Here is a 14,627-nt window from a genome sequence, read left to right as displayed (position 1 = left end):
CAGATGATTGAAGTCCCTGACCTGGAACCAGGCAACATTGTTTGGACTGGCTGGAGGTTGTCCCAGGGAGCACAGCTTGTGTCTTGATGTCATGCTTACACCGGTGCCTGGCAGGACAGCAGATAGCAGGCACAACAGCCTCAGTTTCTCTTGGTTCCTCAGTTCTTTCCTATTGCCCCTCCAGAGGGCCAGTGTCCAAGATGCTTCCTCCACTCACATGGAGGCACCTGGGCTGGCAGGGCTGGGGCTGGTGGTCATCTCACTGACTGACTTTCTCCAGTGGTCCTTAGGCTTCTTCGCAGAGAGACACCCTGGAGCTGGCTCAAAGTGAGCGTGCCTGGAGACAGGTAAGAACATACCCCTATTTGCTTCCTATTTCTATGATAAATGCCAGGTCCTGAAGCAACTTGGGGAGGAGAGGGTTTATTTTATTTCATAACTCTCAGGTCATAGTCTGTCATGAGGGCAGGAACTCAGACAAAGACAGGAACCTGGAAGTAGGAACTGAAGCAGAGGCCATGGAGGCGTGCTCCTTGGCTTGCTCTCTGTAGCTTGCCCAGCTTGCTTTCTTATAGACCCCAGGACCACCTGCCAAGGGTGGCACTGCCCATAATCAGTCATTAACTGAGAAGATTCCCCACAGACTTGCCCACGGGTCCATCTGATGGAGGAATTTTCTCAATTGGAAGATCAGATGACCTTGTGTCAAGTTGACAGGCCAGGGAGGCTCATGGGAAAGGGGAGGCCTCAACAGCATCACTTCTTGTACACTCTATTGGCAAAGTAGCCACAGACCTCCCCTCTGGCCTGGAGGGGGTCAATCACTCTGAATTACCCGATATAAAACATACAAATTAAACATTATCTGGAAATCAGATTCCCTACCTGTCCCACTCTGCCTTCTTGGTAGAAGTCTGTTCTCCCCACTTCATGCGCTCCCATCCCACACCTCGACCATCACCTCCTGGACCCGTGGCCCACAGTGTCCTCCAGCTCCAGCCTTCCTTAGTCCCCTGCCCTGTTCCCACTTGCTGAGCTCCTGAGAGACAATCTCGGAATTCCCAAAGTGGGGCCAGAGGCCACATGTAGCTCCCCTCCTCCACCTCTTCAGACCCTGCCTCAGAGTCTCCAGTCTCTCCATGGCCGGGACTGTACCCTTACATCAGCTGACTCTGAAGCCTCAGCCCCACCGAGGGAAGGTGGAAAAGACCCCATCCAGAGCCAAAAACATAGTGCAACCCCTGGAGAGACCCTGGTGACCCTCCAAATCTCTCACACGGCTACCCAGGAGCACCTAGAAGCTGGACTGTGCGCCCCAAGCCTCGGCTTCGGGAAGATCTCTCAGTCCTGATGCTTGCTGACTCCATCAGGGATTTGTCACTCTGTCCACAGTCTCTCCATCCTCAGCAGTCTTTGATTACAGTCACAGGATCCAAGCTGTGTGAGCGCTGGACACTCGGACCAGACCAGTGACTCTCCTGTTACTACTGCCCAGTCACTGTTGGAATAGGCAGATCCCGTGTGTGATTCCATGATAGGCTCACTGCTAATTTGTCTCTTGCCTTTCCAGATTGGAATGTTGGCAAGTTCCAGAACCCCTGAGCCCAAGGTCTCTGAATAACGTTGAGGTTTATTGAAAGCTAGCTTTGTGCCAGGCCCCATGCCCATCGTCTCCCTCACCCAGCTTAACCCCCAAAGCAGTCACATGGGTATGTTATTCTCCTCACCCATTAAGAAGGAAACTGAGGAAGAAGTCTGGCCTGACCCACAAGGCAGGAGATGGGTTCTGATCCTCCTACCTAACTTCTTGTTGTGCCCAGCTCCATAGCTGCAGGCTCCTGGGCAGCAGCCTTGACAGGGGCTGGAGTAAGAATAAACCCAGGAAGGGAAACCAGGTTGGGTCCAACATGCACCTGCCTGCAGTGTGGGTCCCACTCTGCAGAAGGCCAGCCCTGAAGGAGCCACTAATCAGAGTCACATGTCCTGTAGGACCCTGCAGTGCACTCTAAGGATTGTGTAGTGCCTACTCTTTGCTCTGTAAATCTTCAAGGGGCCTTTGGCCAAAGCAATAATGTTCCAACCTGAAAAGTTAAAAGGACTTTGAAATTATGAGCCCCGAGCCTGGCTCGAGCCCTGAGTGGGGACAAGACGACCACGGTCGTAGAGAGGAAAATACAGAGAGGGGAGCCAAACAATTTCCCTTCCACCACAGCCTCAGGATCCCATTAACCTCCCTGCCCAGAGCCAGACACTCTGAGAAGGAGCAAGTGGGAGGGGCCTGCACGGGCTCCATGGTCACCGTGCCCTTGCGGAGTCCCAGCTTCCTCTAGCGATGTCTTTTGTAGTGTAGGAGTCCAGATGCGGTCACCAACTCTGCCAAGGTCAAAATGATTCTTATTCTTTGGGGTTTATGGTATGGTGAGATTTTTGACAACACATTCAAAGGTCTTCAAAGATTTGACACCTGATCTATGCTTTCAAGGCTCAGGTCTCAAAGGGCAAAGCCGTCTTGTTCCAGGGAAGCTTCAACAGAGGATCATCTGTGCCTAGCCACAGGAAGAAGGAAGAAGAGCAAAAAATGGGACCCAGAGGACTGAGCTGGCAGCCCAGAGATCAATCCACCCAGCCGGAAGGCTGTGGGGTGAGTGGGGAAAAGAGGAGGAGGGTCCTTGCCCATATCTCTTTACCAACCACTATTTGGCAAGATACTGAAGAGTTTTGTGTCAGCTCAACACAAGGTAAAGTCATCTGAGAGGAGGGAACCTCAACTAAGAAAATGCCTCATAAGATCAGGCTGTAGGAAACCTGAAGGCCATTTTCTTAATTAGTGATTGGTGTGGCGGAGGGAGGTATTGCAGGTGATACCATCCCTGGACTGGTGGCCCTGGGTTCTATGAGAAAGCAGGCTGAGCAAGCTATGGGGAGCAAGCCATGGGAAACAAGCCAGTAATCAGCATCCATCCATGGCTTCTACATCAGCTCCCGCCTCCAAGTTTCTGCCCTGATGAGTTCCTGTCCTGACTTCCTTCAATAATGAGCAGAGATGTGGTAGTATAAGCCAAATAAACCCCGTCCTTCCCACCTTCCTGTTTGGTTGTGGTGTCTTGTCACAGCGATAGGAACCCTAACTAAGACAGGAAGTAGCAGAGAAAGATTCTGTGGGACCCTGGCTGTGTGGTACAGTGGCCTCAGAACATGGTGACATTGTCTATCACGCATGGGACCTCACACCCGTTGCTCCTCTCCTGAGGGTGAAAATAAGACAAGATGGGAATGAAGGGAAGAGATCCGCCCCCTGTCGATCATATACAGCAGCAGATCCATCTGCACGGCTCCTCCAGCTCTATCCTAGACCCACTGTCCATGACCCTCCCCCTTGAGCCTCGCTAACCTGCCAGCCGAGGAAAACAGGCAAGGCACGCAATTGAGGCCCACAGGACGCCCAGCCTGCTGGTAGACATCTATGTTCCGTGGCGCTTCCTAGCTGCGCCACATTCACAGTCAATCTTGCAATGGGGATTGCAGCGAGGCCTGAGCCTCCCATGTAGCCCCAGGTAGCCCCACCTCGCAGCTAGCAACTGGCAGGGGACACAAGCAATGGCAAAGCCAAGGGCTCAGACCAGCATCAACTCATTCCTAGCTCAACTGTACCCACTATTCATGCCGAGCTTGTTATGAGTCAACCCCTGCTGTCCCAGGTACCTCTGGAGGAGGCCTTGGTTATCTGGGCAGACGCCATTGCTAACCTAGCACGTTAGGAAGTCCCCGAGCCACAGAACAGCGGAGTGCGGAGACGGTAATGGGAGAGGCAGACAGCACAGGTCTCAGAACCGCGGCTGGCCACCTGGCCAGAACGGCAAGTCTGAGCCCCAGAATGACTGGCTGCTTCTGTTCCGGCCCCTTCTGTGGCCTGTAGACTAAAGATGAGATGTTAGATGGTGTTTTGGAGTGTTGGTTCACTGTCTTCTCAGACTGCAGCTCTGAACAGAGTGCAGCTTAAAGATTCGATTCTTTATTGACCTTCGGCATCTGCGAGTGAGAGGGATCCCTGGTACTCCGGTCACATGACTCCTGGTGCTAGGGCTCACGAGCGTCTTCAGCATTGAATATCAGTTGCTAGCGCTCAGAACGCCTCATCGCAGCCATTTCTCCCTGAGGCTCTCTCTTAGTTACTTTTCTATTGCTGTGAAGAGACACCATGACCAAGTCAGTATACAGAAGACAGATTTTAATGGGGCTCACAGTTTCGAAGAGTGAGTCCGTGGCCACCATGGCAGGGAGCAGACAGGCAGACCAGCATGGCGCTGGAGCAGTAGCTGACATCGCACATCTTGAGACAACAACGCCAAGTAGGAGAGGGAGCTAACCGGGAGTGGGATGCACTTTTGTTAACTCAAAGCCTACCCCCGTGACACACCTTCTCTAGCAAGGCCACACCTTCTATTCCCAAACAGCTCCACCAGCTGGGGACCAATATATGAGTCTCATTCAAGCCACCATTATCCTCTTACCTTCCTATATCTTTTCTGTTGTTGTTACATGTTTATTTATTTAGTGCATGTGTGTGTGTGTGTGTTTGCATGTGTGTGTCCGTGTGTGTGTGTGTGTGTGTGTGTGCTTGGCAGCCAGCACCTTCACCCACTGAGCCATCTTGCCAGTCCTTCTCCTGTACCATGTGCAAAGGTACCCCAGTACCCCACTTTGTCAAACACTAAACAATTTCTGAACAATGAACAATCTGACCAAAATTTTTAAAAGAATAAATTTTTGAGATTTATTCAAAAGTATAGTGTAAAATATTCAGACAATAATAATTGCCCCGAAAGGCACTCTGCAGGTGTATGTGAAGCAATAGATAAGAAAAATGAAATTATACACGCCATTCTTCATTTTAAACTACTAGATATAATTTACTCCACTCGACATAACAAATGAAAATTGAGGTGAAACAAATAAATATTAATTTAAGATAAATGATTTCTCATAGATTTTTTTATGAAAATGCTTTCACAATAAGGAAAAAATACTTTTTAATGTAGGCATGATAACATACTTCTATAATCCCAGCATCCTGGGGGCTGAGACAGGGGCTCTCAGAAGGAATTACAGGGCAACCTTGACTATACAAACAGCCTGAGGCCAGACTTGATATCTAGCCAAACACTGTCTCCAAAAATATCTAAACAAAGCCAAATGCATAGTGATGTCTAATCTTAGTTGCCAACTTGACCGAATCTAAAGACAACTAAGAGGCAAGCCATGGAGCACACCCACAGGGGATTTGCCCCATCAGGTTAACTGACGTGGGAAGACTCACCCCAAATGTGGGCACCACCTTCCAGGGGCAGCACAGGTAGGATTAGGTCTGAGGGGAAAGCATTCATATTTTACCTGCTTGCCTTGGCATCTCCCTGGGGAGTGCATCTACCCTGTTGCTGCCACCGTCTGCCACTGCATCCCAAACCAGCTTCTGTAGCCTTCCAACGTGAACAGAAGACCAGCAACTCTCCAGAGATCCCCCAGGCCTTCAGCTGAGGCGTCTAGCCTCATGGTCTAAACAAGCTGCTGGTCCTCAGCTTCTCTGCTATGAAGATGACCGTTACTAGGGCCACCCACATGGTGTTGTGTAATCCAATCTAAGAAATCCCACCTTTAGAAGATTTTTTTTATTTTATATGCATGAGTGTTTTGTCTGCATGTATATCTGTGCAATGTGTTCCTGACTGTAGAGACAAGAAGAAAGGGTCAGAGCCCTGGGAACTGGAGTCACAGACAGTTGCAAGCTGCCATAAGGTGCTGAGAATTGAACCTGGGCCCTCTAGAAAAAAAAAAAACAGCCAGCCGGGCGGTGGTGGCGCACACCTTTACTCCCAGCACTTGTTAGGCAGAGGCAGGCGGATCTCTGTGAGTTCGAGGCCAGCCTGGTCTACAAGAGCTAGTTCCAGGCCAGGCTCTAAAAAAGCTGCAGAGAAACCCTGTCTTGAAAAACCAAAAAAAAAAAAAAAAAAAAAAAAACAGCCAATGCTCTTAACCACTGAGACAACTTTCCAGCTCCTGAAAAATCCTCTTTGAATACATATGAAACTAATGTTCTGTTCCTCTGGAGAACCCTGCCAGTAGAAGACAGATTCCCTAGGCAAAGCCCACAAAGCTAGACCAACGCAGCCCCTTCTAGCCTTGTTATTACTGTGTCAGTGTTGGGGGCACTCCACAGTGTTGAAGGAGGCTGCTAGTTCATTCCTGGCTGCTTAGCCCCAAAATAATCACTCAGAAACCATATTATTTGCAATACTATTTGGCCAATAGCTTAAGCGTATTTCTGGCTTACTCTTATATCTTAAATTAACTGATTTCTATTAATCTGTGTATTGCCATATGGCTGTGGCTTACTGGGTAAAGTTCCATCCAGCATCTGACTCTGGCAGGGTTACATGGCTTCTCCCTGACTCTGCCTTCATCTCCCAGAATTCAGTTTATTTTTCCCCACCTAGCTCTGTTCTGCCCTATCATGGGCCCAAAGAAGCTTCTTTATTAATCAACGGTAATAAAACATATTCATAGCATACAGAGGGGAATTTCACATCACCTCCCCTTTTCTGTCTAAATAAAACAGAAGGTTTTAACTTTAACATAGCAAGATTACATACAACAAAACAGTTATCAAGCAAGAATTACAGTTACAATATTTATATCTATTTTATCTTTTATCATAACTAAGGAAAACTATAATTATAACTATTTTTTTCATTGTAAGCAACTTCCAAAACTCTAGAATTGACAGAAACATCTCACTGCCTGGATAGTCACTGAAAGTTCTTCTGTAACATTGGAGCATCCATCTTCAGCCTACAGGCCCATAGTATCTGGCAGACTTTCCCATGAATCAGGAAATTTCAAAGACAGTTCCACCTATATTGGTAGTTTGTCGGTAACTTTATTCTGTGTCCTGCAGAGTATCTGGCAGTCTCTTTCATGAAGCAAGAACCTCAAAGGATCGTCTCACCTTTAGGCAAGTTCAGCAGTCATTTCTCTGTGGGTCCTGCATGTCCAGTTTGTACAGCATAACACCAAGAAGTCTAGGCAAGAGCAGTTCCTTGCCCAAATGGCCAACCAATGTCATAAGGCTTTCAGTGCCCATAATTCTCTTGAAGTAGATTGGTGCTGCCAGGAGCAGATGAGTCTCGTTGTTATGAAAAGTCTAAGTTCTTAAAACATTTTAAATGCCATATTCTGTAATCTTTGCAAGATTTGAAGAATTCTTATCTAATTTAAAAGTATTTCTATATATCTAGAAAACTTAAATAACACGACTACAAGCTTGACTATTATAGATGACTCTCTATTAACCTATATTTCTTAATTATACATTGCATTTTTAAATGATCTGCACAAACACAATACCTTAATCAAGAGCAGAAATATATATATAACCAAATTGACCTTAAATTTGTATAAATAAACCAAGATCCATACCAATGCAAATCTTTATAGCATATCCCACTTTAAATGTAAACAAACATTTATAAACAAAATTTGGGAATTTGGGTGTAGTTCTCTCCAAACTTCTTCCTGCTTTTTGTTGGGGGAAGTAAATTTGGGGGATGTTCATGGCGACCTCTCAGGAAGTCTTGGTCTATTGAACCACATTAGTCTAGAAGGATTCCACAGGTTCTCATCCTCTGTGGAAACAAAAGAAGAATCCCTTTTCCAAAGCAACAAATCCTTAGACCCAAAGATTGAAGTCATGATACTTTTAAAATATATATGTTGCTTTAGCTTAACTCCTATACAATAAAATGTCTCTTGGTACTTAGTTCATTCACAGTCAAAAAAATTCTAAGAAAATACAATAATATACATAATACAGACTCTCTGTATATTCTATCTTTACATGGCTTATTTTTCTTACTCTATTACTCTTTCTACAAAGTTAATATTTATTTTATTATCTTTACTCCTTTAATCTATGACTGTCTGTCCTCTTTTATATCACATTTACCATCTCTTTACTCTTTTTCTTCTCTTTCCCAAGCCTACATAATTTTTTTAAACACATTATGCCTCATTTAGAGGTCTTTTATGCCTGAATCTGTCTTTATTGTGTATCTGTAATTATTTTCTGACCAGAAGCAAAAAAAAAAAGAAAAAAGATAAGCAGGCATGGCTAGGGTCAACATGTCCCTGCCTGCTTGCTCCATCCAGTCCAACATGGTGAAGGCATGTTCACTGCCTCTGAGAGTCATGTACATTGCCCCGTTTTTTGGCACACAGCAAGTCTGTGCTGCCATTAAGCAAGTTGTAGCACTCTGCTTACAGACCCCATTTAAATGCTTCATAGCTGGCCCTCCAAAAACAGTTAAAGTCATTTGTGCTGGCAAATCAGGAAGTCGCCGCTTTAAAAATAAAACTGCATAGTTTTCACAGAGCCTATCTGAAAACTTGCCGTTACCAAGAAGCTGCCCCTGGCTCCCGTTTTTAGGGGTCTTGAAGCTTTTGTTTTTTTAACTTTCTTAGACTTTACGTGGAAATTCTTGCCCCACGCTGGTGTACCAGATTGTTGTTGGAGATTTCTGTTCCACCTTCCTTTTTATTTAGATAGAAAATGGGAAATGGTGTGTGAACTCCTTCTGTATATGTGTTTCTTATATTGTTTAATGAATAAAGCTTGGCAGAATAGAGCTAGGTGGGAAAACTAAACTGAATGCTGGGAGAAAGAAGGCAGAGTCAGGAGACTCCATGTAGCTGCCAGAGGGGAAGGACGCAAGCTGCCAGCTAGAATGTTGCCAGTAGGCCATGAGCCTGGTGGTAAAATATAAAATAATGGAAATGGGTTAATTCTAGATGTAAGAGCTAGCCAGCAATACGCTTAAACTATTGGCCCAACAGTATTGTAATTAATATAGATTTTTATGTGTTTATTGTGGGACTGGGCAGGACAGAAACCTCTGACTGTACCACAGTGTCCTGGAAGCACTAATAAAATGGCAATTCAGGACAGTCGCTGTAGTTACATAGAACTATTCTCAGCCACCCTCCTGCTTCCTCTTGGTCTCTCTCCTCCTTTCCTTCCTTCTGACTTCTGCTAAGGCATAAAAAAGTTTGGATGCACCCAAATTTTCAGCTTGAGTGTGTGTGTGTGTGTGTGTGTGTGTGTGTGTGTGTGTGTTCCATGACTCCATGTGTATGCAGAGTATATGAAGGTGAAAATTCAACCTTGGATGTCATTTTTTTAAAGCATCATCCACTGTAGGTGTTTGCTTTCTCTTAATAGTGATTTAAGCAGTCTTGTGACTATCATTGTGGTTTTTATTAATTTGTGTGTATGTGTATACCTACACATGCAAGTATACATACCATAGCACATGTGTGAAGGAAAGACGACTTGTGGGAGTTGGATCCCCCCTTCATGAGAGTTCTAGGGATTGAACTCAGGCCATCAGGCTTGATGACAAGTACCTTTACCCACTGGTCCATCTCATTAGCAGCTATCTTATTTTGAGACAAAGTCTCTCCTTGTGCTGGAACTCACCAAGTAGACTGGCTAGAATGTGTCTGTCTATGACACACAAACCAGGGTTACAAGGACCACCATGCCTGACCTTTTCTATGTGGGCCCTAGTGATTAAACTCTGGTCTTACTTACAAGGCAAGCCTTTAACCAACTGAGTTCTGTGACTGAACCATTTTTACCTAAATCACCAGACACATTTTAGTTCATTTCTTTCAGTTTGTAATGCTAAGGAAAACCTGTGTCCTGCGACTGTTAAGGCAAGCACTCTCCCACTAATGGTTCTAGCCAGAGCTTTATCTTTTGATATTTTAATTTCTTCCAACCTTGTCTTAGATATGTTTCCCATTTGTGTGTGCTTTTGATCTACAGATGCTTTTACTTCAAATTTTTTTCTTTTAGTATATCTTTCAGAAGTTTTATACCTCTGGTCTCATGGAATGTTCATCTATTGGATAACTTTGGCTATCTTCTGTGACTCTCATCTCTGCCATCTGTGACACAATACTCAAAAAAGTAACATTCTTTCTATTTAATGTTGGGTAACAGTCTACAGCTTTTCCTCATTTTAGCTCATTATAGAACAGCTACATTCATTTCATTTGCTGGGGGTTTTGTTGTTTTATTTTGTTTTTAAGTCTTGAGGATTGAATCTGGGGCCTCAGATTTGCTAGACAAACACTCTACCAATGACCTAGATCCCCCACCCTTCTTTTCAATTGCTTTTAATTTTGACAAGGGGTTTTACTAAGTTCCCCAGGCTGGCTCTAAACTCACCCTATCGTCCAGTCAGACCTTGAACTTTCAATCCACTCATCTTGCTCTCCTGATTAGCTAGGTTTACAGACCTGTGCCACTCAGTCCCAACTTGGTGGTGGTTCAAGTTTGTATAATTTAAATTTCTTCTCTCCCCTCCTCCTCCCCCATCCTGCCTCATCTACTTTGGCTGCATTCCTAAGAACAGCTCCTGAATACGCACCTTGTATTCCATATTTGCTTTCTATCCCCATATTTTCTGGTCCTTTATATTTGTTCTCATTCTGTTTTAGATTTTAGATTTCTTGCGCCATCTTACGTGTATCTCTAGGCTGGCCTCAGCCTCCTGTCTGCTGGGATGACAGACACAAACCACAGTACTTCGTTTTCATCTTGAGTGTTTTTAAAGAATTGTTGTGTGGAGTGATATTACAAGGGCCTGTGAAAACACTACTTCCCTTGTGTCCTCGGGGAACTTCCTGTCTTTGCCATGTTTCCTTCCTCTGTCAGAGTCCCTGCATGCTTCCTTCAGCAGCTTTGTTAACCAATCAGAGCCTTGTAGTAAAACTGTCTAGGGAGAGTAGGGACAATGGCCTTGGGCAATAGCTCACATCTGGCTTTGTCGTCTTGGACCTTCTCTCACAGCTCAGAGTTTAAAGCTTGCTGTCCCTGCAGCCGCAAGCCCAGCAATGCCTCTGAGGAGTACAGGTGGGTCCTAGAGCTCTGAGCAGAGGATTATCAGTCCAAGCTTTCAGATCTGGCTGAGGTATCTGCACTGGCATGTCTGTAAAACCTCTGCTTTCCTATGTGGAAAACATCTTTGGAGTGTCTGCACGGATTCAGTTTCCTCTGGTTCTGGTCTACATTCCATAGCTTGGGGAGGAAACCTTCTAGGTCTGTGATTAGGAGCTGTAGTCATTTCTGTTTTCAATAAAAATGAAAGAAGAAACAAAACATAACTTGCTGCTATGGTCTGTTTCTTGTCATTACCACCTTCTGTTAATTTCAGAGAACAGAATCTAAGCAGCCAGTGTCATTATTCTTAATCTGGAACTAAATGCCCTCTCACCCCCTGTCTCTAACAAACTCCCGATGAGTGATCTTGGCTGTCACAGAGGGCAGAACGGTCATGGTAGCATGACTGACTAGACTCAGCACCTAAGTACAGTGCAGGCAGTCTTGCTGGGACTCTACCTCGGAGACAAATCCTGATAGGTTGCCCAAATTTCTCTCTGACTTTGAGCTTCAGTGTATTCAAGACTTACCTGCTAAATGCATAGCACAGCACTCACACCACTGTGCCTACTGCACCACCAGTGGCAGACATTATTAATCAATCACAGTGTTGGTTCCCCGTCCCTGCGTCTTGCTCCATTACATTATGAGAAGACTTAACTAATGGAATTCAATCTATCTACCTTTTCAGTGTTAGAGATTCATTGGTCACATTAGATCTTCACAGAGAAGTGAGAAAGGCCTGGGTTGACATTTAGGCCTTCAATTAGAAGCAAGGTGACTTCAGCCAAGACTCCTCTGTGTCTCACCCCAACCTCTAAAAACAGGGATGTTTTATGTTCATCCATAAAGTTATTGAAAGGAAGAAACACACAGGACAGAGTATGGCAGCCAGGCCTGCAGAATACTCAACAGCAGGTAGCATCAGTCACCAAACAATTGCTTGAGAGTCTCCTGGTCTGGACAGGATGTTCTCAGACAGATGTGCTCTTTGTCTGTGGTTAGCTGGAGCTGACTGCTTTTGGGTGGTGTTTGTCTTAGGGTTTTTATCACTGTGAAGAGACACCATGACCATGTCAACTCTTATAAAGGAAAACTTTTAATTGGGACTCGCTTACAGTTTCAGAGGTTCAATCTATTATCATCATGGTGGGACCATGGCAACAGGCAGGCAGATATAGTACTGGAAAAATAGCTGATAATCCAAAATCTTGCAGGCAATAGGAAGTCAACTGAGACACCGGGTAGTATCCTGAGCATAGGAAACCTCAAAGCCCACCCCAACAGTGACACACTTCTTCCAACTAGGCCATACCCACTCCACCAAAGCCACACCTCATAATAGCATCACTCCCTATGAGATTATGGGGGCCAATGACATTCAAACAACCACAGTATTCCAGTTTCATTTCTGTTGCTGCTGTAAAACATCTCGACACAAAGCAACTTAAGAGACAAAGGACATTAGCTCACAATTCTGAATTACAGTCCATCTTTGCAGAGAAGACACAGTGGCAGGAGCCGAAGACGGCTGGTTACAGTCACAACGACAGTCAAGAGCAGAGAGACAGGAACTCATGGAAGCTCAATCGCTTACTTGCTCAGCTCAATTTCTCCAGTCTTATACAGTTCAGCACCGCCCCCCCCTCGCCTAGGGAATGATGCCACCCACAGTGGTGAGTCTTCCCTCATCAATTGACTTAAGACAGTCCACCACAGACATGCCTCACGAGCCAACCCAATGTAGGCAACACTTCGTTGAGAGTCTCATCCCACGTGACTCTAGGCTGTGTCAAGTTAGATTAAGTTAAATTAAAACAAATCGCCGTCTCCATCCGCCATAGAAGAGTAGGTGCCGCCATGTCTGCGCATCTGCAATGGATGGTCGTTCGGAACTGCTCCAGTTTCCTGATTAAGAGGAATAAGCAGACGTACAGCACCGAACCCAATAATCTGAAAGCCCGCAACTCCTTCCGCTACAACGGGCTGATTCACCGCAAGACAGTGGGAGTGGAGCCCGCAGCCGACGGCAAAGGGGTCGTGGTGGTCATGAAACGCAGATCCGGTCAGCGCAAACCAGCTACTTCTTACGTAAGGACCACCATCAACAAGAATGCACGGGCCACCCTGAGCAGCATCAGGCACATGATCCGAAAGAACAAGTACCGCCCCGATCTGCGCATGGCAGCCATCCGCAGGGCCAGTGCCATCCTACGAAGCCAGAAGCCTGTGGTAGTGAAGAGGAAACGGACCCGTCCCACCAAGAGCTCCTGAGCCCTACACCCCAGAAGCAATAAAGAGTCTACTGACTTTTTCAAAAAAAAATTAAAACTAATCATCACAGATGACCTTAGGCAGTGGATGAGTGGCCACTTGGTCATCATCTGGGGTGAGGGGATCCTTTCATTCTCAGCAGGCTCCCCTAGAAGCTTGTTTCCAGGACAATAGTAGGACTCGGAGAGGTGGGATGGGAGAATGTATGGTGTCTGGGGGCTCAGGACCTGAGATGCCACATTGCCATCTCTACCCCATCCTGCTGACTAAAATGACTCACTAGCTGACCAGTGAGGTGGGGGAAGAGACTGAGGAGTGATGAAAGGGCCTCCAAAGGCTTGGTCTACGGAGAGAAGTACAGAATGGTACTCTATGCTGTGAGTCCATGGCGCATGGTACATGTCACATACTAATAGCTACGGCATGGACACAGGAGCAGGTTTTAGAAAAATAGAAAATTCCCAATAGTCTTCTTTTTCTCTTGTGGATGGAGTTTAAACTTTTTGTTTTTATTGTTCTCTCTCTCCCTCTCCCTCTCCCTCTCCCTCTCTCTCTCTCTCTCTCCCTCTCCCTCTCCCTCTCCCTCCCTCCCTCCCCCCCTCTGTGTGTGTGTGTGTGTGTGTGTGTGTGTGTGTGCAAATGCACTTGAATGCAGGCCACCATGGAGGCCAGAAGAGGGAGCTAGAACCCTTGCAGCTGGAATCTCAAGCAGTTGAGAGCTGCCCCACATAGGTGCTGGAACCTCATCTTGAATCCTCTACCAAGAGCAGCACCCACTCTCACCCGCGGAGACATCCCTCCAGCCTCATGGATGGAGTTTATATATGGAGACATCCCTCCAGCCTCATGGATGGAGTTTCTACAGTCTCGGCAGGGCAAGATTTCAACGTGTGCATTAACTGAAGCACTGAGCAAAGGTGTGAGGCTTGGGGTGCCTGGGTCAGCCGTGCCAGATGCTGCATGGGACGGGAGGCAGTGATGAGCGCTGCCTGAGGAGCTGCACACACTGCTGGTGGTGAGGTCAGCGCTCCATCCAGCTCTCTGTGTTTCCTGTGGGTCACGCAGTTATCGAGGCAGAAGGCTTTTCTTTGACATGTTCTGTCCACCGGATGACAGTTCGGTGGCCCCCACTTTGTCACCAAATCTGATAGGAGCAGGATTAATTGGTACTTTCTAGACGATCACGGGCTCCATGAGGTTCATGGGTGCCTCTGCAGCTAATTTATGCAAATATGGCTGCCTTATTGTTCTGGAAGTTCCTGTTTCTTTGAACTTCTGAGCGGTGCAGTAATCCTTGTTCCCAGTCTCATTTCTAATCCTGCAATTTCCACGGTGCCGACAGTTATGACAACAG

The 14,627-nt window shown here is 46.1% G+C and overlaps 1 protein-coding gene across 1 annotated transcript; it reads left to right on the top strand.

The window, feature by feature from the left end:
- Positions 1 to 12,839: 12,839 nt before the first annotated feature.
- On the top strand, positions 12,840 to 13,273 carry LOC119817643 (60S ribosomal protein L28). The gene has a single exon (XM_038334973.1). The coding sequence runs from the start codon at positions 12,860 to 12,862 to the stop codon at positions 13,271 to 13,273; it is 414 nt and encodes a 137-aa protein (XP_038190901.1). The 5' UTR covers positions 12,840 to 12,859.
- The last annotated feature ends 1,354 nt before the right edge of the window (positions 13,274 to 14,627 follow it).

Source organism: Arvicola amphibius, chromosome 6 (genome assembly GCF_903992535.2).
Source record: "Arvicola amphibius chromosome 6, mArvAmp1.2, whole genome shotgun sequence".
Lineage (NCBI taxonomy): Eukaryota > Metazoa > Chordata > Mammalia > Rodentia > Cricetidae > Arvicola > Arvicola amphibius.
This window is presented reverse-complemented; position numbering and strand designations above follow the sequence as displayed.